The 26,212-nt window shown below is 40.8% G+C and overlaps 1 protein-coding gene across 1 annotated transcript in view; it reads right to left on the bottom strand.

Moving 5' to 3' along the window:
- Window positions 1–26,212, bottom strand: part of EXOC2 (exocyst complex component 2) — a 158,856-nt gene that overhangs the window by 81,713 nt on the left and 50,931 nt on the right. The window contains exons 6-10 of the mRNA XM_075270745.1: window positions 14,615–14,695; window positions 11,416–11,561; window positions 7,466–7,547; window positions 6,206–6,308; window positions 4,714–4,832 (exon numbers count right to left, since the gene is read on the bottom strand). Of these exons, the coding sequence (XP_075126846.1) occupies window positions 4,714–4,832; window positions 6,206–6,308; window positions 7,466–7,547; window positions 11,416–11,561; window positions 14,615–14,695 (531 nt within the window). The remainder of the gene's footprint in view (window positions 1–4,713; window positions 4,833–6,205; window positions 6,309–7,465; window positions 7,548–11,415; window positions 11,562–14,614; window positions 14,696–26,212) is intronic.

Here is a 26,212-nt window from a genome sequence, read left to right as displayed (position 1 = left end):
CCCTTTATGCCCTACGAGATCAGTAATGTCCCTCCTTCCCCCTTCTCTGGTTGGAATAGTATCCCCCCCACCTGTCTGCAGGAGGACAAAAAGATTAAACCCCATCCCTTTGCATATCTCCAACCAAAGATGAAACAGGTTATTAGTAGATTTTCTGTTTTGTTCTCTGCCGAATTTCTATACAATATTTGCCTACAGAACATGTAGAAATGCTACAGAATGCCAAACGGTGGAAAATACCTTTGTATCATTCGTTTTTACATTTAGTTTTTAATATAGAGTAATTTCTCCCTAAAACATCCATTCATTTAAAAAGCATTTGTGCTTGGTAATTACATTAGGAAAAGAATATGCAAATAAGTCCTCCTTGGTAGAAACGGGGAACCTGCTTTAGTGCTACCTTTCAGAAGTTAGTTTCCTATAGATCAATGCTGGAAATAAAGTCAAACCAGAATATCTCCTCCAAAATCAAGTTAGACCCATCTGTAGACAGCGGTTTTAAAGTCATTGCTTGTCATCAATGCGAAGCAAGGTACTGACTGGCTGGTCAAGAGGTCATACAATTTTTTTTGCTAATGGTTGCTACAAACTTTTACCATATCATAATAAAATTTGCATATTGAACATTTAAATGGTCACATAATGGTTACATTATGACATTTTAATGGTCACTACATTTTCAACTAACTCAGCATAAATCTATAATATAAGTTAATATAAGAAACTTTGTATTATACCTTATGCTTGCAATACTGTGTAAGCGGCCATTTTCTTGTGGCTGGCAGGCATGCGCAGTCGGCTCTGCCCTAGGCCCGAGGCCTAGAAGTTTGAAGCCTGTGCCAGAAGAAGATGCGTGAAGAGGACATTCCTGAAGAAGATGCAGGCGGCACTGGAGAGTTCTCTCGCAGCATTGGGGACGTCCCCAGTGCTGAGAGAACTCATTTGCATACCAACGAAAACCGGTATTTATACCGAATGGTGGAGCAGAGAAGACATCTAAAGGTAGGAGAACAATAGCCTTTCTTAAGGCTATTCCGACGTGTTAGTGAGAAAAAATTTAGTTTTAATGATTGAATCCCTTTAAATAGGTTAATAAAGTCTATTGCAAAAATGTTCACCAAACAATCCCATACAGAATATAAAAAACAGAATTTTTTAAAAAGTGATATGGCACCTTATGAAAGATAAAATTCTTAAAATACAGGACAGTATAAATATAACGCTGTATACAAAATAGCATTTTTTTTTCAGCATGTACCATGTACTCGCTTCAAGTTTCAATTTCAAACATATTTCGATTCTGTTCAGTTTACAAGACGCAACAGGAAAACAAACACGTGAGTGAAACAGATTCCTCATTTTAATCGTCTCCCCTTTAAATAATTACACTTTAAGTGGTTTCTTTCCCCACTTCAGCCCAAGCTTGTGACTATCATCTTGATTGTACTTTTGTTTGTTTGAACAGACCAGTTTCTAAACTCTCCTACTCTTTGTTCTCCTTCCCAGACCACCATAGGTTTTTCTGTAATTTGGGGAGTCTCACCCAGCCCATGGACACACACAGACTGTAAAATGGTTCTTTTACTGCAGATTCTTGAGCCAATTTCAGCACTGTCTAGGATCAGTCCTCAGCTATAACCTCTGCTATTCATCACTGGCCTGTCCAATAAAAGGAGGAGGATAAAGATAAGAGATGTCTTTGTAAATGACATGCCCATGTCTATAACCAAAAGTCTAATGCAAGTTCTATAGCATGTATGCCAGGACAAGCTGACAGCATGAATTTACTGAATCTATTGCAGGTTAAGCTGTCCTACTCTCTGCGGTGACCTTTTGGAATTTACTATCCTGTAGGCGTATCATAAAAATAGAATAAGCGTCACACATAAGGAATTGAGGTTGAGGAATGATTCGCTGAGGTCTTTGAAAATTCAAGGAAAATTGCTCAGTTTTCCTCACTGGGTTTATTGTAATCTATTATTCATGTATCTATTATTCAGGCCTTGTCTGGTTTAGACAGACTGTTCCAAATGCCCTATAAGATTATACTGTCTTAAAGGGGTTGTCCCATGAAAAGCATCCTATCTATACTGCTAGTTTGTGTGGATTTAAGACATTTCCTAAATACATTGCTTTATCAAAACTGCTTTGTTTGGCCGCTATCTTAATTTATTCACTTAATTGTTGACACCGCGTTTCTATGGCCACTGGGCTTACCTGCTCAGTTCCCAAGTGTAGCTCCCTGCACTCAGGGGGGAGGTAGTGGCTGACAAGAAACTGAGCTCCTCAGATAGGGGAGGGGGGAGGTGAGAGCTCCGGGATTACTGTGCTCTCTAGCTTCAGCTTTTCCACTTAGCAGCCGGTTTAAATGAATTTGGTGGAGGCCAAAATCCGCCTCAAAATCCGCCTCCTTGCCCCCATGTGAACTAGCCCTTAAGCTTTTATGCCCCTCTATTTATCAGGTCTCAACCTCGTTGAAAAGACTTTCAGCTACTTTTGGGCTGTATGGAAACAGTGTAGTTCTGAACTACACTGTTTCCATAACTTTCATATAAATAAATGGGAGAACCAGTAACAGAATAGAAGAGTACACTATGTTGTTTCAGTAACTCCCCTTCACTTTTGAGAGCTAACTATTTCCATATAGCTCAATCATAGCCATAAATCAGCAAGATTGTGGCCAGTTAAGCAGCAGGGCAGAGAAGCTGGAAGGCTAATTTATTAGGATCCTCTGGATATCCTTTGGATATGCCATAAATGCCTTTTGTGGGAAAACCTCTTTAATGATGACCTGTCATCAGGAACATACTGCTAAATGACATACATCATTTCATTGCCGTGGTGCCTCTGATCAACTTGGCGTCTTTTTAAAAGCCATCCACACATTCAAAAGATACGGCCCCGGTAGGTTATATGTAAGTTAGTTCTAATTCTCCAAGTGGGTAGCAACCTTTTATTTCATTTATTTCTATAAATGCCAATTTGAAACATGAGACAGATTTCTGGCACATACAAAAGGGACAGAGATCTCTTGGCTCACTCTGAGCCAGTATTTTGGCGCATCAGAAAATGTACCAAATTTCTGAAGGTCCACACGACACAATAATAAATATGTCTAAAATTACTAACCGGATTTGTAGTTTTAGATGGTGCAAATACAGACACTATTGGTAAATATGCCCAAATTTGTCTGAATTTTGGCAGTTCCTTAAAGAGAAAATTTCTCCTCAGCAATGAAAGATTGATCTTCACTTATTGAAATAATTACTTCTAGTTACTGCAGCCTTAAAAAAACACAACCAGAAAGTGAGACCAAGATACCCCCTAGTGAAAAAAGTTCCAACCAAGTACCTGCAAAGTACGGTAGGTTATGATCAGCTAAAAGTGTTAAAATAAGGCCTTGTTCACAACATCAGAGTGATAGATGTTGTAATTCTAGAAGTCACCATAATATGGTTATGGGGTCTGTGCAAGAGTTTGGCATTAGAGGGCATGAGACTCGTCCCATTATGTCAATCATGTGACAGATGGGTCCTATCAATATAGAGGGTTCCCATAAATAAATGAATTAAATGATCATTTAAAAACTGTTGTTTATATATATATATATATATATATATATATATATATATAGATATAGATATGTATATCTATCTATATCACGCTTTAATATTATGTATATGTTTAATTTTGTTTCAGCTTATGACACATCATTTCCAGCTTTCAGTTTTAATATTTTTTTCAGTCAACATGTGGCTAACACAGTTCAGTGCCTGGAACAAATGGTGTCAAAACTATGGTAGTTTATGTCAGATTTCCAGTAACAGAACCTTTAGGCTGGGTCATGATAGTTTTAAAGGGATTCTATCATTGGTGTCAGTGGTTTTGAGATAAAGACATGCCTATATAGCCTTTAAAAAGACTATTTTCTATGACTACCTTATTTTTTTTTATTCTTCCCGCCGTTCTGTTGTAATCTTGGTTAATTACATTATGTACATGAGTCCACCAAGCATCCTGGGCATTCCCCAGGGTCTCCGAGCACCCTCCACGTCATACTTTTATTCATGCCCCTCCATTGCTTGTGCCCAGTCTACCCTCCTTCTCCCTGGATGTTCTCCCGGCCAGATCGCGCTGCTGCATTTGAATTCTCAGGGCTTACAGAGTTCTGCTCCGTTCAGAGCGTTACTGTGTACATGCCTGAGCGCCATTTTAAAAGTGCTTCTATAGCTGCATGATTTTGTGTAGCTGTTTATCTCTGCAAGGACATATATATATGTGTATGTTCTTGTAGGATTAATAGTGGACCGCCTAGATGGATAAAGTCTATGGGTGGTAGCAAAATATTGTAATGAGAGCACTTTTGCATTACCATCAGATTTTCGCACAGATAGAAAGACATCTCACATGCTTCCCTTAATGTGACATTTCTTTTATGTGTTAATGTTAAAAAAACAAACAAAACTAGTGTAGATTGCATTTCATTTCCTCAAACTGAAGAATGCTTTCCACTCCGTTCATAAAAGTAAACATGGGTAAGAACATGAACATTCTGCACAGCCTCCAGTTATATCATAACCATCAGGCTAAAAAAAGACATACAACACAATTAAATAGTGAAAGAACATTAAGAACATTTACGCCGATATCTGAAAGTGTTGCGCTGGGAAAAAAGCGATAAGTTAATGAGAATGTCACCATAGCCATGCTTGCCTTTTAGTTCTTTCACATAGCCTTCTTTACAGCTGTGCATGAGCTGTAGAATCCATTTGTGCTGTGCTCCAATACACTGCCAAGCCGGGTCACCCGGAGCGTGGAGTTCGGAAAGATATCTGCAAGAAAAGAATTAGGGATCAAAGATCAGCTGCTGACTAGAACAACAAAGCTCCACAGAAATCAGCACCGCATTGCAAGCTTTTATTTAGCTCTTATTCTGGTTGTGCTAAGCAGTGACGTAACTAAACCTTCAAAAAACTTATGATTTTCTGGCAGTATTTGTGTCATTAATACATTTTGTAATATACTTTCTTAACGCAATTTGGCTCCACTCCTTAAAATTTCTGCATTTCTTTATTCTTTCCTGTGCTTCCCTATTGAGTGGTCCCCTGCTTCTCAATGTGTATGGTGTACGGGCTTGCGTGTCTAATGGTCATGTCAAACGGTTACAGCTCAGACATTAGAAAAAGTAAAAACTTGCTTCTGGTGTTACAAGAAAGAGGAGATTCTCATCTGACACTACCTATATTATTTCCAGAAGTATCACGGGTTGAAAACATAGTCGGGATTGCGATATTTATATGCAGCTGCAATAATAAACAGTCTCTGATAGGACGACCCCCTTGACTTCTCAATACAGAAACAACACAGATTTCAATGAATAAATGACATGTTATACTAGGGATGGGCGATTAATCGAAAAATAACTAAAACCAAACATCAATTGGGATGACCAACGCGAGTTTCTTCACATCGGTTATTTTAGTTAGGTTATTCCAAGATTTGCAAAGTTACACTTGCAATTTCGTTCATACCAAACATGTCCGAACCAAAACTGCTATTATTATAATCTGGGGTCTCTTAAGACCCCAGAGTATAAATAGCCGAGGCCCAAGGGAGGTGATCAAACATAAACAGTGTTAATACCCTCTGGGCCCCAGTGCGACTCCCTGTTGTCTCCGGGTCTTCTGACTGATGACAGGGACTGCTGAGGCCTGTGACTTGACTTCAGCAGGTTACGTGGTGTCCACAATGCTACGTAATCCATGTAAAGAGTCTCCAAAGTATAATAATATTAGTATAATAGTATAATAATTTCTAGTTCGGGTCCACGTTTCATCTAAATGTAAACGCTGGGCAAACGTCAAAAGACCAACCTTGCGAGGTTCACCCAATACATACTTATACTGTAAAAGGGATGTGGTCTAACAGGGCTGTAACCTAAATAATCGGCACTAATAGCAATTGAGGTAATATGGCCGATTAATCCCATTTTGATACAGGTCATAATCGCCCAGCCCTACATTATACTGAATCTTTTCCCACAACCCTATATATTAATCTGCTCAGCATCTCTTGCCCTATAACATGCAGTCAGCAGATACGACAGCATTTTCATGGTGACAGGTTCCCTTTAAATGTGCTGAGAATACTTCTGTTTGTAATATTCAGTGACTACTTGAAAAAAGAGAGTTGATATGAGATTTACCTGATGTAGCGCTTCTGGTCATGCAGAGTGGAAGGAGTTTCCAAAAGTTTATCCAAAAGTAAATGCCTCAATGATTCTATCCTGGTTTCTACTTCAGCATAAACTAGAGAAAACATTAGATTGCATTAAACAGTAACAAAGAAAGGGAAAACTAACAAGTGTAACTTATCTCTATATTCCCATTGCTTCCAGCTAGAGGGAGAAATTCCACCAGAGAATCTGTATCCAAACCCACATATAAAATGTGCGCCATATTATAGTGTATCCGACATTAGCAGCCAAAGTTTTACAGTTATTTGTTCAGGTAAATGGATAATGCTTAAAGGGATATTGAAATCACAGAAAACAATGGTATATAACTTGGATATTTCATTATTTTCTAATTGGTGAAGACCGGTTTGACTGCTGGGATTTCCACCCATCCAGAGAATGAAGGAGTTACACTTCTCGTACATTGGTGCCCCTGACTGACATAGCGTTGAAGCAGCGATGTGACCCTCAGACCACTACCAAACAGAAAACAATGTGCTGTCACTTTATATGGACAGTTAAAATGCAGGAAATAAGTCTGAATTTTGGCCATTTTATTCCCAGACTAAATACTATCCAAAGACCCATACCCCCGTCTATGGTGCTAATAGTCCTGCGGGACTTCTGTCCTGTACTATATTCATGTTTGTAGTATGGGATAGGAGTCCCGTGGAGAGGCAGAGACTCATAGAATACTATGATGCTGAGACTCCTAACCTCTGAACAGGAGTCAGTCTAGGAAATACAATCAACATAGAGCTCTTATCTTCCAGGCTGTAACTGACCGTGTGCAGGGGCTTTATGGAAGAACCCAGCTTTCAAGTATACCTCCAGTTATAAAACAACATGTCATAATGTCCTATTCCTGTCCAGTTTTGCAGCCGTGCAGCTCGTATTCACTGAATGAATGGTGCCGGAGTACAGATGACATCAGTATGCCGGCCGTGCTGTTCAATCAATTAGCCTTACAGGACACATTTAAACACTATGGACATAGCTGTGAGTTTTGCAGAGGTAGCAGTGCGTACCTAGTCCTGGGACCTGGAGGAGCTCAAAGAATGCTGACAAATAAAATATACTATTATCTTAAATGGAAAAAGCCAGGTAGGAGCCCCATTACAGATTATGCACTGGGGCCCAGGAGCTTCATGATATGCCTTTTTTATTTTTTTTTTAATTCTTGACAGGCTTTTTACTATTAAAATTTTATAAAGAGGTTATATTTCTCACCTTTCTTAAACACCTCAACTTCAGTCTTCCCAAACAAAGATTTCGCTTTTTCATAGTCATTAATAACCACATCATAGTCACCCTAAAAAAAAGGAAAAGTAACAGTGTTAACTAAACATGACTATGATCATTTAATATAAAAAAAACAAAAAACTTGAAAGTCTTCAGTATTTGATACCTTTTTAATGGCTAACTAATAATGTTACGATAATAAAATCATTTAGTTATTTTTCACACATCCAAACCTATCTGCAGTGCCAAACCTTTAAAGGGGCTCTATCAGCAAAATCATGCTGATAGACCCCCACATATGCGTGAATAGCCTTTAAAAAGGCTATTCAGGCACCGTGAATGTTATATTATACCCCCCCCCCCGTTTTAAAATAATAACCTAAAAAAGAATGTGCTCTACTTACCGAACGTGCACCCTGGGCGGGCACTCAGGGTGTGTCTTCATCTTCATCCCCGCCTCTTCTTCCTCCGATGTCCTCCGGTCCCGTCTTCCTCCAGCACTCGTGAACGGACAGTGATAGCCTGGGCGCATGCGCAGTAGCCGTAGTAGAAGCCGCGTGCTACTGCGCATGCGCCCAGGCCGTTTTTTAATATCAGTGTCCGCGAGCTATTCATGCATATGTGGGGCTCTATCAGCATGATTTTGCTGATAGAGCCCCTTTAAGGGTGTGCAAGGTTAAATAGCGCTTGCAACAATATAGCGTCTACCAGTCTTGGCAAATCTTAGAGCGGATCTGCTAGCGTAATATGTTGCCCTAAGTTAGGGTGCATATTACAGCATACTCCTAATAGCTAAAACAGCACAAAACAAATTGTGCCATGTGGCTTCTAGTAGTGAAAGAATACAGAAAATTCCTAGCTATGAGTCTGCTATATTCATGAGGAGAGCCCAGTGCCTCACTCGCAGCCTGTGCTGTATACAGGAACACAAAGCAGTTGTCAGTCAGCCATGAGAGAAGTAGGGAAGTGCTCTCCCATTGAAGATAGCGGCCTTGTATCTATGACTCTACTGTATTCCATCAACAATCCTATTCGCCAAACAGCACGGTGTATAACTATATCTATACCCTCACCATGACTGGGTTTGGTGCAGAAACACTAAAATGAATACTGTCTAAGATGTAATAATTAAAATCCCTCTTAGCTAAACATGCACCTTATCAGGCACCTTTTGCAGTTCCAAAGCATGATTAGGATGTGTTCACACTTGCATTGAGGGATTCTATCGGCCTTTCTGATATTTTAACAGTAAGAATAGCAAAGTCTGTTGAGCTATTCATGGTTCAACAATACCAGTCCTGGCACCCCAAGAGGGCCTATTATTGAGAACTGAGAAGTGATTTGGCATACCTGGCATGTCTCAGGTATAAATGGAAGCCATGACTGTACTATTAACCAGGGAAAGCGGTTTGTGAGGACCCTTTGGTGACAAAGCCTCAGTGGGCCCCTTTGTGACACAAATCATGTGGTAGTAGAGTGTTAAAACCACCACAGTGAAAAGCACTTGAAATTGGGTGATTTTTTTCTACAACAATCCCTGCTGCAATCTCTTTTGCATTGCAAAAGTTGAAATCCATGGGCAAGATCTGCGGCTCTGGGGTTAAAAATACTGCAGTTTTAGTTGCCACACGTAAATCTGTAGACATCTCAATCACGGTGTTGCTATTGTATATGGCAGCAGGTTAGTCAATAGTGTATTTGCAACATAAGGGAGCCTTCACACAATGTAACGCTGCACTCATTCTGATCGTAAAAACACGTTCAGAATGTGGGCGTAAAAAGCAGCTCCCATTGACTTGAATGGGAGCCGGCATACGTATGCTCCCCATTGAAATCAATGGGAGGCTTTTTTCCCTATTACGCGGGTAATACATTGAAAGCATAAGGAAAAAAGCCTCCCATTGATTTCAATGGGGAGCGCACGTATGCCGGCTCCCATTCAAGTCAATGGGAGCTGCTTTTTACGCGCTCATTCTGAACATGTTTTTACGATCAGAATGAGCGCAGCGTTACATCGTGTGAAGGCTCCCTAACAGTATAATGCCTCTCCTAATGCCCAGCACACAGTATAACGGTCCCTTCTATCCCTATACATAAAATACTGGCTCTTTCTTTCCCCCACACATAAAATAATGGACCCCTTATGCCTCCACAAATAGTACAAAGGCCATCACACACACTAAAATAGCCCCTTTTGCCCCTCCCACAGTTTATTGGTTCTCAATTGCTCCCACATATATTAAAAAAAAAACCAAAAAACAAACTCATCCCCTTCCCCACAGTTCAGCCCCCTTTTGCCCCCACACAGTATATGGCTGCTGACCCCACATGCTGGACATCTTTGATGGCAGAGGCAGGGAAGCTGCTACAAATATCCTCATTCACTTCCCGACCCTTTTCTAAGCTCCAGCACATATTACCATGTGAGGTCTGGAGGATGGAGGGGAAGGAAGTTCAGGGAGCTGCAAGTAGTATGTAATAAGGATATCTCTAACAGCGTTTAAACCCAGGGTTTTATCAGGCAATGAGCACTTCCATCTGTCCTGATGGAAATGCTCATTGCCAACATCCAGTAGGCCCCTCCATGAGATCTGGGCCCAGACACCTGCCCAGGTTAGCTAGGTGCTGATACTGGCCCTGCTGCTAACAGAGCCTTAGCTGAACCATACAGACCTCACAAAAGAATAAGCAAATATATAACAATAAATATACACATTTAATGCTCATTAATGTATAAATGTTGCAATACATATTATCAGAAAAACAATTCTCCATTTATCTGGCTCTTCTCCTGACCTCTTCCCTCTTTCCTAAATAAATGTTTACAACGTTGTGAGCTGCAATATGGCAAAAGAAGTCCATGAAGAAGGGAGAGAGAGGGGTCAAGAGTATTTGAGAGCGAGATAGGAGAGATGAGACTGCAAGAAGAAGAAAACTTTCTTTAGCAAGTGATTTATTCACATCAGTACAAGTCAGTAATTCTCTATAATGTCCTGCATTATCCTGCTGCTGAGTGAGACTTATATGGCAGATTCTCCACTACTTTCCATGTATAGAGTATAGGAGACATTACAGCAGGTAGTCTCTAGCAACCACCTCAGGGACAACTGACAGAGTAAGAGCAAAAACATGTAGAATATAATTTATATAATGCCCACAAATAGTGTTACGCATCTTGTATACACCATGTACTATTGATTCACCGTATATACTCGAGTATAAGCCGAATTTTTCAGCACAGTTTTTGTGCTGAAAAAGCCCCCCTCAGCTTATACTCGAGTCAGCAAAAAAAAAAAAAAAAAAAAAACAACCTTTTTATTTTTTTATAGGGGGGGGGGGGGGGTGTCTATGACCAGCCACAATATCAATGTATAGAATCTCCCATAGAATAGTGGGGGGAAAAAAAGAAGCTTTAAAAAAAATAAAGAAAAAAAAGGTGTAAATCACTCCTTTCCCTAGAATGCATGCAAAAGTAGAAAATGACTATGAAACACAAACACATTAGGTATCCCTGTGTCTAAAAGTGCCCGGTCTACTGAATATAGGGTATCTGCAGTGATCCTCTTCCGTCGGAAAGGGGTTAATAGGAGCACTGCAGATCCCCTATATTCAGCCAGGCTGAATTACAAGTGGGGGAAAAAAAACCAGTCCTCAAGCTCAGGGAAGGGGCAGACAGACAACCAAAACACCCCCTCCCCTTCCTCAGCATCTACTGCACCCAAAAACTCCAACCATTTTAATTTTTGAAATTTTCCAGTAGCTCGGCTTATACTCGAGTCAATAAGTTTTCCCAATTTTTTGTGGTAAAATTAGGGGCCTCGGCTTATATTCGGGTCGGCTTATACTCGAGTATATACGCTATGTAAACTCTGTTGAAAGGATAGGTACCCTTTAATTGCATATAATAGTCTGCATTAAATGAAGTTAAAAGACCTCACCTTCTGAATGTTTCTTTCAATGTTTAGGGGAAGGTTAAATAAAAACTTAAACCGCTGAAGAACGTTGAGCGCATTTCGCGTGGAGTCTGCTTTGTCCTTCCTTCCCAGCACTTCTTGAAACAGAGTATCAGCAGTGGTACTTGCACCTGACAAGAAAAAGCAAGGTCTTTGATACAGCAGTCAAGTTCTTAAATTGAGTTCAAGGTCGGGGAGAATCAATATCTACATTCCTTCCAAAAACCTATTAAGACACAGTTGGCTTATAATAAATGAACCGCAGCCAGAGATATTTTTATTCTTTTCAGGTCTGATGATCCCTGGAGTGCATCACGATTGTTAACAATTCACTATTCAGATGTCTTGGTCTAGCACACAGTTTCTCCGACAGGTTACAAAGGTGCTATTGTGACCACCTTATACAGGAGGCCATTTATACGTAAAGATATATATATAGCTTGTAAATAGCACACATTTCTCTACCCGTGAATTATCCTAATTATTCCTTTACCCCAAAGAAAATAAGAGGAAAAACTGGAAACGTTTTGATCGCTGCCAGCAGAAAGTCTCTACATTATCTGGTCTAGTGACCATACTTTAAGCAAAGATGAAGAAATTACATCAGGCTCTCTGGGTGGCTTGCGTGCCATATACTCTCCTCAGCACTGTGGGTGGCCCCAGCATCTGAAGACGTAGCTAGCTAAAATAATTGTTTCATACAAACACAAAGTTAAAACTCCGCAGGAACTTTGTGCCTTGAAATAAAATTCTTCACCCTCACAATGCTAATGTTTCACAAGAAAAGATAGTGGTGTGAAGAAAAAAAAAAAAAAAAATAAAGGAAAATGTGTTGTTCCAGATAATAAAACTAAAATCTGGCTGCAAATAACGTATCCAGCTCGTGACAGCCATGAGACACCTTGGTGTAAAATTTTGCAATTAATAGTTTCATGTATTGTTCAATGTTCAAGAGTCAAGCCAAATTATACAATTTTGTCTGATATTATGGATTCTTTTTATGTAAAGAAATCCGTATTTCCGCATTACAGCCTAACTAAACTAAACAATTTTTTAAAAATAAATCCATAGGAATCCGAAGGAACGAGATATGTGTTGCTAATACATTTAGCTCATAGAATATTAGAAGTTTGTCTAGACTGGATATTATTCTACCAAACTCTTAGGGGGTTGTGCATACTACTGTTGGTGACCGTCAGTAGTGTCCATAGATATTGTCCATTACAAGATTTTAGCATTGGACACAAGCTGAACTGTCAAAATTCTGTTAAAATTTCCATTCATTTCAATGGGATTTTATATTGTGTCTGTTAGTGTCCGTTTACACAAAATCCATCAGAAGTCTGTTTTCTCCCAGCGGACAAAAAACATGAGTTAGTGTCCGTTAATGCCTGTTATGAAAGGTGTCCATTGTTTTTTGGGTTTTTTTAATGGACACCTTCATAACAGAATTCAACGGTAGTGTGAACCCTGCCTTATTTGTGAGTTGTGGGTTGAGAGCCTCTTGATGTAAATTAAATATTCCAATTCACTTACCATGAGTCGGGATCTTGATTCAAAAATAACCAAAACTGATTGTTAATCGGGATAACCAATGTGATTTTGTACACGTGGTTATTTGATTTGGTTAGTAAATTATTTGCAAGTCTTTGCACATCTGAAGTGAAACTGCTATTATTATAATGAATGGAGGTCCAGGTGAGCTGACTAAACTGAACAAACACTGTTGCTTACCTTTCCTGGGCTCCGGTACTGGTCTTTGGGCCCCTTCTGGTTTCAGAGATGTCATGGATGACATCACAGACCGTTGAGGCCTGTTACTGGGTCTCATCAGTCATCTGGGTTATGTTGGGGTGATTATGCATGATAAGCAAGCACATAAAACAGTGTTACTCAACTCCTCTGGGCTCTGGTTTTCGTTGTCTTCCGGATTCCTAAATAATGTCAGGGGCCATTGAGACCTGTTATTGGGCCTTATGCTAGGTTCACACTAGCGCCCGGAGTCCGTTCTGAGCTTTCCGTCTTCTGCATGCAGAAGATGGAAAGCTGTCAGACCGGGTCCGGCCGTGTGAGCCGGTGAGTGTTTTATGCTCTCCGCCACAAAACCGTTTTTTTTAAAAAACGGACAAAGAGTACTGCATGTCCGACTGTGTCTGATTTAAAAAAAAAACGGTTTCGAGGCAGAGAGCATAAAATGCTCACCGGCGCTCACGGCCGGACACCTTTCAAACCGATTCAAATGAATGGGTATGAAAGAGTCCTGCAGGTTTCCGTATCCAGCTCAGTTTAGTGCAGGAAACGGAAACCTGCATGAACGGAGATCGGGCACAGATGTGAACGAGCCCTTACAGGTCATGTGGCATTGTGACTCAAAGTGTGATATGGTCTCAGAGGTCCTGATATCTTTAGTAGGCCTGAAGAGGTCCAGAAGCAGAGCTGGAGCTGAGGGGAGGTGAGTAACACTATTTTTTTATGTTTGCTCACCTCGCATGGGCCTCCGTTAATTATATTCTGGGGTTTGAAGACACCCCAGAGTATAATAGACCCGTCTCGATGTGTTTGGTCTAAACGAATCCGCCATAGCAAACGTCATGAGACTAATCTCGCAAGGTTTGCCCAGCACATACTCATGCTTGAAAAAGGACTTGTTTCAAGGGGCATGGCCTAAATAAATGTAATAGAGGTAAAATACGGTACCCAATTAATTGCAATTCTAATTTGGTCATAATTACCAACCTTACATAATACTTCAGCTTTATTACTATGAAACTGGAAAACTGCTTTAATATACACAAGAAGCAGAATCAATAAATATAATTCAAGTTCCATATAAAATGCAGGTGCCATTCTACCACTTTTAATACCGGGGAAAGCAATTCATAGACTGAGCTGAAAGTCAGGGAAGCCAAACAAATTTAGGAAGTTATTATATCAATATCACAGTGGAAAAAGAGAACTATTTTTTCTACATATCTTGGCAAAAAAGTAACAAAAATAGTGCTTTCATTACATGCTAACTGTAAAGTCGGAGACACTCCATCATCAGATCTTGCATTTTTCGCATAATGAGTTTGAGTCACTGCTTTTTAAGTGAATTTGTGGAAATGGGCAAGATGTTTGCAGACGAGGAATGAAAGGAAGCAGTTTAGCTGTTAAGAGATGTTTGCTAGAACAGATCACTTACTTTTCAGAACTTTCTCCAATTTTTGCGTCATTGACCCTTCCACTTTTTCCGTGCCATCAGTCTCCAGTTTTTGATGGATTGCTGGAAAATAGATAATCATTAGAAGGTGTTAGATTCTTATTTTAACCAAGATAACTAGACGCCTTCAACAACCAAGTAAGTAACACACAACAAGTTATATCTACAAAAAGTCACAATTTTTAGTAGTGACAAAGCGACACTCTGGTGTTTTTTTTAAGCTATGCAAGTAAGTCATTGAAGTATGATCAGACTCTGTATTTGGTTATTCTGTCACCCATGTATAGTTCCTGTACCCATGTCTATTTTTAAAGACCTATGGGCAGTATATGAGAGGGAGGGGCTATAGGGAACACATTATGTGAGAGGCAGAGGAGAATCACAAAGGTATTTTCACAGATGAGCTAGGACAGAGGAATGGGGGAGGGGCTCTGATGAATCTGAGATCACATGGTAGCTCCAATTAATATCTGCAGGGAGCAGAGACCGCCTCGCTGTAAGTCAACCCATGCTGGAAAACAGATGTCACACTGTGACCATATTATTGATCAAGGTGAAAGATGGATAAGGAAAGACACTGTGAGGTGACAACTATTAGTACTGAAGGGGTAGTCTTTCAGGCAATATAAGCAAAAATAAATAAATAACCAGTGTGTCCCTTTAAGATGGCTTCGTACCTTCAAAAGATTTCCATTAACAGCTATCTCCTTAATGCTTTAACCCCAAACAGACATGTACACTTGGCTCAGCAGAGCGTGCATGTATTTATAATTGGGATATACATCGAGTAGCAGCTTACCTGCTATGGGATCTAAAGAATAGGGAGTGTAAAGTCAACACGCCTGATCCTTCTTCTGAAGGATGTGGTGCTTGGGCAGGCATTACATCCTCTTCTCACAGCAGTGACCTCACATTCATTGGTCATATGGATACGCTGCAGCACAGTGCCATGTAAAGAGGACATTTCACCACCTTCACCATTTCAGTTCTTAGCAACGGTTAATAGGTGTGGCTCCACTGATGGCAGCACAGTTGAAGTTTTTTCTCTAGCCCCCGCCATTCTTAGGCAATAACCGCAGTTAGTTTTAATGCCTGATATATTATGTAAACTCTGTAATGTCAGTAGAGCTGTGTCCGGCAGGGAGGCGAGATTCAGAGCTCCAATCAGAGGCAGCCAGTGTCAGAGTTCAGCCACACCCCTTGTCTGCATTGTGCCCTTCTGACAGACACTAAGTAGTTGTTACGTTCGTGTCAGAGTCCAGACCCAGATTCCGGATTGCAGGTTGCACCGCTAAGGAAACAGGGGAGGGAGACTATCCCTGGCACTACGGTGGCTAGCTAGGTCCTGCCTACGGGTGGTGGTCAGCTGTCCCCAAGCTAGTCTTGGCCCCGACAACTCCTGGCTCTCTAGCACGAAGACCTAGCAGACAGATAGGGCAAGAGCTATAGGAGAGCTAGGGACTGGGGTTTCTAAAGTGGTGACCCCTACAGAAATGCAGGTGCAGCTGCAGACAGACAAACGGGCTGGGAGGTGCTGGACAACGGACACGCAGCACAACACAAAACAAAACAAGAAAATAAGGAGAGGGACAGTGGAGAGGTGAGGAAAGGGTAAACACAGGACTGGGGAAAACACTGGAACCCAAAACCTCTCAAACCACAAGAAAGTGCCAGGCAAACAGAGCAGAAGGATAGGGTGGAGATGAAGTGTGAGGGAACAAACCAGATTCACACAACAGGCAACTTTCACACCACTTCCTATTCTGCTGGAACTTTCACCAAAACAATCCTCCTCCTAGAGCCAAGAATCCTAAGGTGTAAACCACGAAAAACTATTGGAGCTGCCCTCTTCCTTAAAAAGGCCCCAGAATCCTCCCATAGGATGATGGCAATATTAAACACCTGAGGTTCGATTCCTGGAACCTCAAGTATGCTAAGAGGACTGACCCCAATACCAAACCAGATGGTCCAGTGGCAAAGCAACCACCAGCAGAAAATAGGAGCCCGGATCAAATCCCCAACCGAAACAAAATACACAAACAACCAGGTCATGACAGTAGTATATCAGGCACCAAAACTAACACCATTGATTGCTTGGGAACAGTGGGGGGGGGATAGAAAAAAAAAAAACAACTATTCCAGAATCAGTGGAGCAGCAGTTATGAATTGATTTAAGAGCTGGACTTGTTGGAGGTGGGGAAAGGTCCTCTTAAAGAGGACCTTTCATCAGATCGGGCACATGCAGTTCTATATACTGCTGAAAAGCTGACAGTGCGCTGAATTCAGTGCACTATCGGCTTTCCTGATCTGTGCCCGGTGTAAAGCGCTATCGGTCCCGGTACCGTACCGCTTTAGTGTCAGAAGGGCGTTTCTGACACTTAGCCAGGGCCGCCCTTCTGCCCAGCAGCGCCTATCGTGCCGTAGAGTGTGAGTCTATGGACGAGCACTGTGAGCAGAGGGAGGGGGCGTTCCTCCCCACTCACACTGTACAGCGCGATAGGTGCTGCTGGGCAGAAGGGCGGCCCTGGCTAACTGTCAGAAACGTCCTTCTGACACTAAAGCGCTACGGTACCGGGACCGATAGCGCTTTACACCGGGCACAGATCGGGAAAGCGCACTGTCAGCTTTCCAGCAGTATATAAAACTGCCTGTGCCCGATCTGATGAAAGGTCCTCTTTAAATTGATTGAATGGAATTAATCTACAATACCAAACACAGCCGCTATACAATATATTATAATGTGCTTGGTATATTTAAAATAAAGAAAAACTCATTAATGTCACAGTCCTAAAAATGGCCATTATTTCTATTATTTTACCCTGTGGGACTGTACTCACAGTCCATTCATAGTTTTCTTAGGCTGCTTTCATAATGTGTTTTTGCATGCGTTTATCCCCTTCCCGACATGCGCCGTAATAGTACGGCGCATGTCGGGTCTGTAACTATGGCGACCGCCCGGGAGCCGGGCGGCCGCCATAGCCGCCGGTGTCTACTGCTTTAAGCAGTAGACAACCGGCTCTCATGCCTCCGATCGGTCCCCGGACCGATCGGAGGCATTAACCCCTCCGGCGCCGCGATCAAAGGCGCCGGAGGCGCCATTTTCCCGGCGGCGCATGGGCGCCGCCATTTTGTCCGGGATCGCCGGCTCCTGGAGCATGCTCCAGGGCTGACGTCCCGTTGCCATGACAGCCGGGAGCCTTGTACAGGCTCCCAGGCTTGTCTGCAAATCCTTTCTTTTGCAGGCTGGTCTATGCAGCCTGCAAAAGAAAGGATGCTTTTTTGCAATGCATTGCAATGCATTAGCATTGTAATGCATTGCATTAGTGATCAGACCCCCTGGGGTTCAACACCCCTAGGGGGTCTAATAAATGCAAAAAAAAAATAAAACAAAAAGTTAAAAAAAATATAAAAAAATATAAAAAGAATTAAAAGTTCAAATCACCCCCCTTTCCCTAGAACACATATAAAAGTAGTTAAAAACTGTGAAACATATACATGTTAGGTATCCCCGCGCCGAAATCGCCCGCTCTACAAATCTATAAAAATATTTTTCCTGTTCGGTAAACACCGTAGCGGGAAAAATAGTCGAAAGTGCCAAACTGCCGTTTTTTCACTCTTTTGATTCTGATAAAAATTTGAATAAAAAGTGATCAAAGCAATAACATTTCCCGAAAATGGTAGAACTAAAAAGTACACCCGGCCCCGCAAAAAAAGACGCCCTATGCATCCCCGTACACTTACGTATAAAAAAGTTACGGCCGTCGGAATATGGCGACTTTTAGAAAAAAAATTTTTTAACACAGTTTTGGAATTTTTTTTAGGGGTCAAAATGTAAATAAAACCATATAAATTTGGTACCCCTGGAACCGTACCGAAACACAGAATATAGGGGACATGTCATTTTGGCTGCACAGTGAACGCCGTAAAACCAAAGCCCGTAAGAAAGTCGCAGAAATGCATTTTTTCTTCAAATCCACCCCATTCTGAATTTTTTTCCTGCTTCCCAGTACATTATATAGAATAATTAATGGTAGCATCATGAAGAAAAATTTGTCCCGCAAAAATTAAGACCTCATATGGCTCTGGGAGCGGAGAAATAAAAAAGTTATGGGGTTTTGAAGGAGGGGAGGCAAAAACGAAAAACGAAAATCAAAAAATGCCATCGGCGGGAAGTTAAACGAATACCATTGAAAAATCGTTGACAACATATGCATTTGGAAGGTACGTGGATATCATTGCACAAACACATGAGTAAAAGTGCACACATTTTAAGAACTTTTGGTTCAATGTGTTTCATTTTGCTGGACTGTGTAGCACAATGCTCTGTGCTTTTCTACACAGCAAAAGGTTACTGTCATGGTCAACCAAAAAACAGAAGATGAATAAGATGAATAAGGACAGATGGTATATTTTTATATGCATTTTTCTTAGTTTTTTCATCATTTTCATTCATTCTTTAACACCGCTCTACCTACTTCTGTGCAGTGTGCACCGGACCAGCTCTTTTAGCAGCAGCACCACATGCACCTATGGAATGACTACATCTATCACTACCATCCATCCCATCTCAGGAGGTACAAAGCCACAAACCAGAAAAACTAAAACAATACAACAAACCGTGCTCTCAGAATCAGCATCTGTAGTCTCACTTTTCCCATCATCTTGACTCTTAAAACCAGCCAATCACAACTAAAATTCATCCAATAGCTTGTTTCTAGTTTTCATACTGAAGGAAATGGATCTGTTTTTGTTAGACCTGTCTTAATAATTTACAAACTTTTATCTATGTTTTCAAAATTGATGCAATTTTTAGTAAAAAAGGATTTAAAGCCTTAAAAAAATGAAGTATGAAAGCCCCTTTAGCTTGGGATAGGGATATCCAAAGCTGTATGGAAAACCAAAGACAGCACATTGTGATGGTGAGCTGTACAAAATAACTAACTCTACACTACTATATCTGATAAACTCAGCACTGCTGCAACCAAATGTAGATACAACTATAATGATTCCATATATCAATGTGACAATTAATGTTTGTTTTTGTATTGTTTATGGAACACTTATTTCGGTTTCTGAAATTATTGATGGAGATGTAGCACAAAGCAATATACTGTATATTGTAATATAACAAGTTATAGTAATATTGTAGCTAGCATATTAAAACGACAGCTCTAAAGAGATTTACCCACATGATATCTATTCCCACTTGATTTCACATGGTCAAAAGTATATGGACAAGAGAACATCACATCACCTCAATGTGTGCTCCATCAATCTACTGTAAAGTAGAATATTATTGTTACCTTACTTTTCACAGAATAAGTTTTTTATCACAATAATGTGCTCAGGTGAACATTAAGACGTCAGTATAAGTCAAAATAGTAGTTATACTAAAATTTAGTCCACCAAATACCACATAACTAAACCAGAAATTAAAATTCTGAATATAAAAGGGCTGTATGCATTTTACTTGTCTAACTTGTATAACAATTGTTTGACTTTGACATTTAGTTCCCATTCACATCTATATATTGGCTCCTGTTCAAAAATAAAATAATACTGACATTTCAATCCACTTGACCCCATTAATTTGGGACTTGCTGGGTCCGTCAAGGTGTCTGAGAGCTTGATGCCAATAAGGCCGGGTTCAGATGGAGTTTTTGGGTCTAGATTTTGAGGCAGAGGCCACCTCCTAATCCGGTTCATAGAACGGGTATCCGCGACTGGCTGCCGGTGCAGTGCATACAGTGCACCAGCATCCAGTCGCGGCATTCTGCTCCGGATTAGGCCCAAATGAATGAGCCTAGTCCGGAGGGAGTGTCATGAGGTGGACGTCCACAGCTGAATCAGCCGCAGAATCTGCCTCAAGAAAAGGCATGTTGCTTCTTTTTTCTGCGAGCAGGAAGAAACCGCTCACGGAAAAAAGAACCCATTAATTTCAATGGGAGGCAGGTTTTTGAGCGCCAGATTTTGACACAGATTCCGCGTCAAAATCCAGACCAAAAAACGCCATCTGAACCCAGCCTAAAGCATTGCATGTCTCTGATCCACATCTGTACAGACATAACCAGCCCATAAGAAGTGTACGGGGGGGAGGGGGTTCCAGACTCTCTCCAGACAGCAGATGTCAGAAAATATAGCTCTTTAAATGCCAGATATTTGATCACAAGGAGATAACTCACTGGAAGACAAGTTTGGCAGCGGCTTTCGCCATTCTCCTATTCAGTACATACGCACTACTCAACCAAACTGAGCGTGCATGTGCACACTGGGGTCGGGATAGATAGATAGATAGATAGATAGATAGATAGATAGATAGATAGATAGATAGATAGATAGATGAACAAGTAATGTCTATTTCCAAGCACAAGCAACAATTCTAAAATTAGTTATGTATATGAAAGTAAAAATAAAAGATGTCTAATCAGCAGCGACCAAGTAAATTATTTACAAATTTACAACTTTTCAAGCAAATTTTAACTGAAGACTAAAACAAGAAATGATATAGGCCACCTGTAAGATGTGTTTGGGTGGTAACTCTCTAAAACATATATCTCCGCTGAGTTACTTCAAACCAACTGGGTGCAAAAAAACAAGAAGTAAAAACATTTCCTAAAGCGATACATCTACCCCAAAACACACCGAGCCGTCTCATTTTCCTTTACACGCATCAATAAAACTCAATGAGGTATCTCATGTAAACATGACATTGCTGCATGCACAGGCGCTCGGCACAGATATGATTTATGGCTTATACTACATGTCATGTGAATGATCACATCAGTGGAAACGTACAAATAAGAATCACACACATCAGTCTCTAGTAAAGAACTCACAGAAGTCACAACCATTTCACATGACAAGGCGATTGGTGCTGATCATGGCACTAGATGTTCATTCTCCACATACATATTTCCTCACAATGTATTGCCCAAAAGACTCACTACCTGCTGGACCCTTGTAAAGTTAAAAAAAATCCCACCTTTTAACTCCTCAGGAGCCAAAAGGACACAGTGAAAAAAATTTAAAGACCGTCACAGCCTTTACTAAAAATGAACAAATAAATGGATTCTGAGGAAAAATCTAATTCTTCAAAAGTTCCTAAACGGTCCTTGTATTTGCTTTGTGTTGCGAATTGTACAATACATTGTATGTTAAGCCAAATTTTTTTGCACTTATGGGATTGTTCATGAAAACACTTGCTTTAGAGACGCAAGTATCATGACTTTATGGAACCTGCTGTGATATAGTGTGACGAAGAATGAAACATCAAGGTGTACATATAATGCTGTACAATACTCATTATTGGTTCCCTACATGGCCCAAACATTGATGAATTATAGCGAGATAGTGTTTTTGGTGAAGTTAAGAGAGCCAGCAGTTCTCAGATGTCTAAGGCAGAGTTCATATAGTGTTTTTTTGCTGAAGAAAGCTGGACAGTAAATGGGCTGTGTAGAGTTTGTGCAGATACATCCCAAACTGGTTACAGCCAGATGGCAGTCTATTCATACATTTTTAGGAAGGATAACAGAGGAACACACAACACATGGCTCCAAAGGCGGAGGGAAGAAGGAGTGTGCGACACGGCCTTTCCTCATCTACTTGTTTGCCTGGAAAATGCCTTTAAAACTGAATTCTAAATCTAAATATATTACACAGTTAATATTTATATAAGTGACCATGTTCGTTGATATTTACGGTACTATTTAGTTTGTCACACAACGTTAAGGGTATAGTAACACGGCAGAAAATGGATTCCGCTTGTGAACATATGCGCGACGAAATGCCGATGCAGTACACTGGCATCCCGTCGCAGCATTTTGCGAGGGAGTCTCGCGTTGTGGATTGCGTGGCTGAGTCAGCCACGGAATCCACAGCAATATAGGTCATCTCACTTCTTTTTTCTGCTACTAGCTAGCCGAAAAAAAGAAGCGAGTGGCTCCCACTGAAGTCAATGGGAGCCGTTCTTGGCAGCGGATTTTGAGGCGGATTCCGTTTCAAAATCCGCTGCCAAAGGCATTACAGTAGCTCAGTGGTTAGCACTGCAGCCTTACAGCGCTGGAGTCCTCGGTTTGAATCCTGCAAAGGACAAAACATCTGCAAGGAGTTTGTATGTTCTCCCTGTGTTTGCGTGGATTTCCTCCCATACTCCAAAGACATACTGATAGGGAAAAATGTACATTGTGATCCCCTGTATGGGGCTCACAATCTATATTAAGAAAAAAAAAAATCCACTGCCAAAAAACTCTGTGTGAATTAGCCCTAATAGGTTAGTTATTACACCATTACTTTTGCACTATTGTGCTCCCATAATGCACCGCTCTGTGGTAACAGGAAACCAGCACTGGGTTGAGTTCACATCTGCGCTGACATTTCCCGTTTTCTGTTCCATGATAGAAACAAAAAACTGAAAATGACTGAGTGCCAGAACCTTAACACAGCAGACATCAACAGCGTCTGACAGAACCACTGACTTATATTGAAGTCTGTTTGGCTCTGTTATTTTACCGGAAAAAAAAAAAGAATGGCGCTCACAAGCAGATGTGAGATCAGCCTAATTCTGAAATTAGCTTGAGACTGGAATGGAACAAAATATCCTATATGTGAAAATCAGTACAAAATTACTAAAGAAAACTATTTAGAAAATGACACAACATTAATGCAGATTTAAAGTGCAATTGTACACTACGTAGAGACAGAAGTCAATGAAAAATGAAATCCGTCTACAGGCCATTCAAAGAGAAAGAGAAAAGCCAGATACCTTTTAATAGGAAAATAATTAATATGTCAATTTCAGATTTTCCTGTCCAATCCCTTGAGAATCTCTTGCATCCAAAATTATAACTGTCAAACAGGCAATTATATAATCCTACTGAAGTCTGGAGTCTAATTCATTAGAAAGGAACTGATAGAAAAATAAATAGATCACCCACGTCATATGGCACTAATGTGGCAGCGAATTAAACCGTTCCTGTTCTGTAGTCGTGAGCAAAGATATTATATGTCCAAATGATTGTGTAAAAAAACTGCCCGCCACACAGTAAGCCTTTAGACTACCGCAGTAATACTACAAACAATATTATCCCATAAAAAGACAGCACATTACAGTATTAGCCATGAAATACATGAAAATCCAGTGTCCTTTATACCAATACAGAACAGCAGAACAGAACACCAATACAGAACAGCATTTTCAAAAATATCTAGACTCCTAAACTAAAAATGCTGGGAAAAGATTATACTGTTTGGCAACAAAAACAATGGTTCCCAGCATGGTTTGGGGGTTGGTATGCCAAACGAACAACTCAGACTCCTCTATTTTCTACAGCCCGACTCCTACTCCTTCATAAATGGCTGACAGCCATGGTCAGTAAAGATCCTCTAATTCATATCTACATAGTAATTAGGCTGAAGAAAGATGTGGGGGTGGGAAAGGGAATGGCACGCTATACATTTCTATAAGTAGCAATGCTATTTTTCTGTATAAAGGCATCTAGCGCTTTTTTGAAGCATTCAGCTGTGAATGAAAGTAAGTGCAACAAATTATGCATCTAATTCATTATACCGCCAACTACACCCAAAAGGAGCCCTGTTTCCAACTCCACAGACCTCTCAAGTGCCCCATCACACACAGTACTAATGGCAACCTGAATGGTGGAGCAAGAAGTCTTCCTCCTTTACCATTCAGTTTGAGTTGCTATCAAAAAATATTTATGAGTTTGCTATGTCTGTCTGCTTTTTTTCTTAAAGAAGCCTGGTGGCAAGGCCAGTTACAAATAATGGCTCGTTCACATCCACACCCTGGGTCTCTGTTATGCAGGTTTCCATTTCCTGCCCGAAACTGGGCAGAAAACGGAAACTTGCAGTCATTTTTCAAACCCATTCAAATGAATTCAAATGAATGGGTTTGAAAAGTGTCTGGCCGTGAGCGCTGGTAGGCGTTTTGTGCTCTCCATGGCGAAACCGTTTTTTTTTAACCTGACACAAAGTCGGACATGCAGGACTTTGTGTCCAGTTAAAAAAAAATGGTTTAGCCGCGGAGAGGACAAAACACTCACCGGTGCTCACGGCCAGACACGGCCTGACAGTCTTTAAACAAGCAGTACTTGCCATTTCCTCAGACGTAGTGGCATGGTGCTAGACCATACAACCAATGTCTGAATCAACCGCTATGACCCCACTAGAACAAAGTGGAGACACAAAGAAAATGCAAGTTAGCTTTCTCCAGACAGTTGGGGGTGGGTACAATTTAACAACCTATATGTTGATAAATATGTTATATAAGCCCTCTATGCAGCGTGCCATAGGGCAGTATCTGGACTACACCTTCTCTCTATAATGTAGCATGTAATGCCTTAGTCTACCTTGGTCTATCATGGTCTTCTTCTCAGGAAACAAGAAGGACAACATATAAGACAACCATATAAAGGGTCTTGTGTGGAATTTCAGAAACTGAGAAGTGTATGACCCAACATACAAGCTCAATTTCGTACTAAAATAAAGGTATATAAGTTGTCATCACATTTTATAAACTTTCATGTGAGTACTTTGTTTTCCTCTGACCTTCTAATAATCCAGAATATTTAACAGTCCTGCACCTATATTTAATGCCAGACTAAAAGGATTTCACAGTAACTCGCATTTCACCATTGTCGTACAGCACTCCTAATCTTGAATAGCTAGTGTTCATGTAGTGGAACTTTTAGAGTATTTCCCAGAAAGTCTAAATCAAGTCAGCAGATGATATTTGTAGAACACGTATAAGTGAAAAATGGAACCGGGACTTAAAGAGTAGCAAAATGACTTTATAATGGCAAGAAGAAAAAAAAATATTTATCTTCTGGGGTGCTGTTGCTTCTCAAGGTTTCTTTTGCTGGAAGAGTTCCAGCACACAACAGATCTAGGATTGTCACTATATGGCTGCTTATTCAAATGCATGTGAAATGAAGTATTAAATAAGGCTCCGTCCACACCATTTTGGCTTCCATTTGTAATCTCAGAAATTGGTTTAAAACAGACAGACCTCACTACTAATGAATGTGAATGGAGTTGAAGATAAATGGCCACCTATTTTCCCGTGGTGTGAACTACTTCCTACATCGAGTTACCATAGTAATGTCCACCAGGAGTGGTGAGATGGTGGACACACTTTGTCCACCTTACTGCTTTTCCTCATGTCACTTTCATGTTTCAATGCTCTCTGCTACTGAGCACACAACTTGGGGATTGGGAGTAAGCTTTAGGGCGGGTTCACATCTGCGCCCCGGTCTCCGTTATGCAGGTTTACGTCTCCTGCCGGAGAAACTGGGCAGGAAACGGAAACCGGCAGGCACTTTTCAAACCCATTAATTTGAATGGGTTTGAAAAGTGTCCGTCCGTGAGCGCCGGTGAGTGTTTTGTATCCTCAGCGGCGAAGGGCTCGTTCACATCTGCGCCTCGGGTCTCCGTTATGCAGGTTTCCGTTTCCTGCCTGAAACTGGACAGGAGACAGAAATCTGCAGTTATTTTTCAAACCCATTCAAATTAATGGGTTTGAAAAGTGTCCGGCCGTGAGCGCTGGTGAGCGTTTTGTGCTCTCCA

The sequence above is a fragment of the Leptodactylus fuscus genome, chromosome 4 (assembly GCF_031893055.1).
Source record: "Leptodactylus fuscus isolate aLepFus1 chromosome 4, aLepFus1.hap2, whole genome shotgun sequence".
Taxonomy (NCBI): domain Eukaryota; kingdom Metazoa; phylum Chordata; class Amphibia; order Anura; family Leptodactylidae; genus Leptodactylus; species Leptodactylus fuscus.
This window is presented reverse-complemented; position numbering and strand designations above follow the sequence as displayed.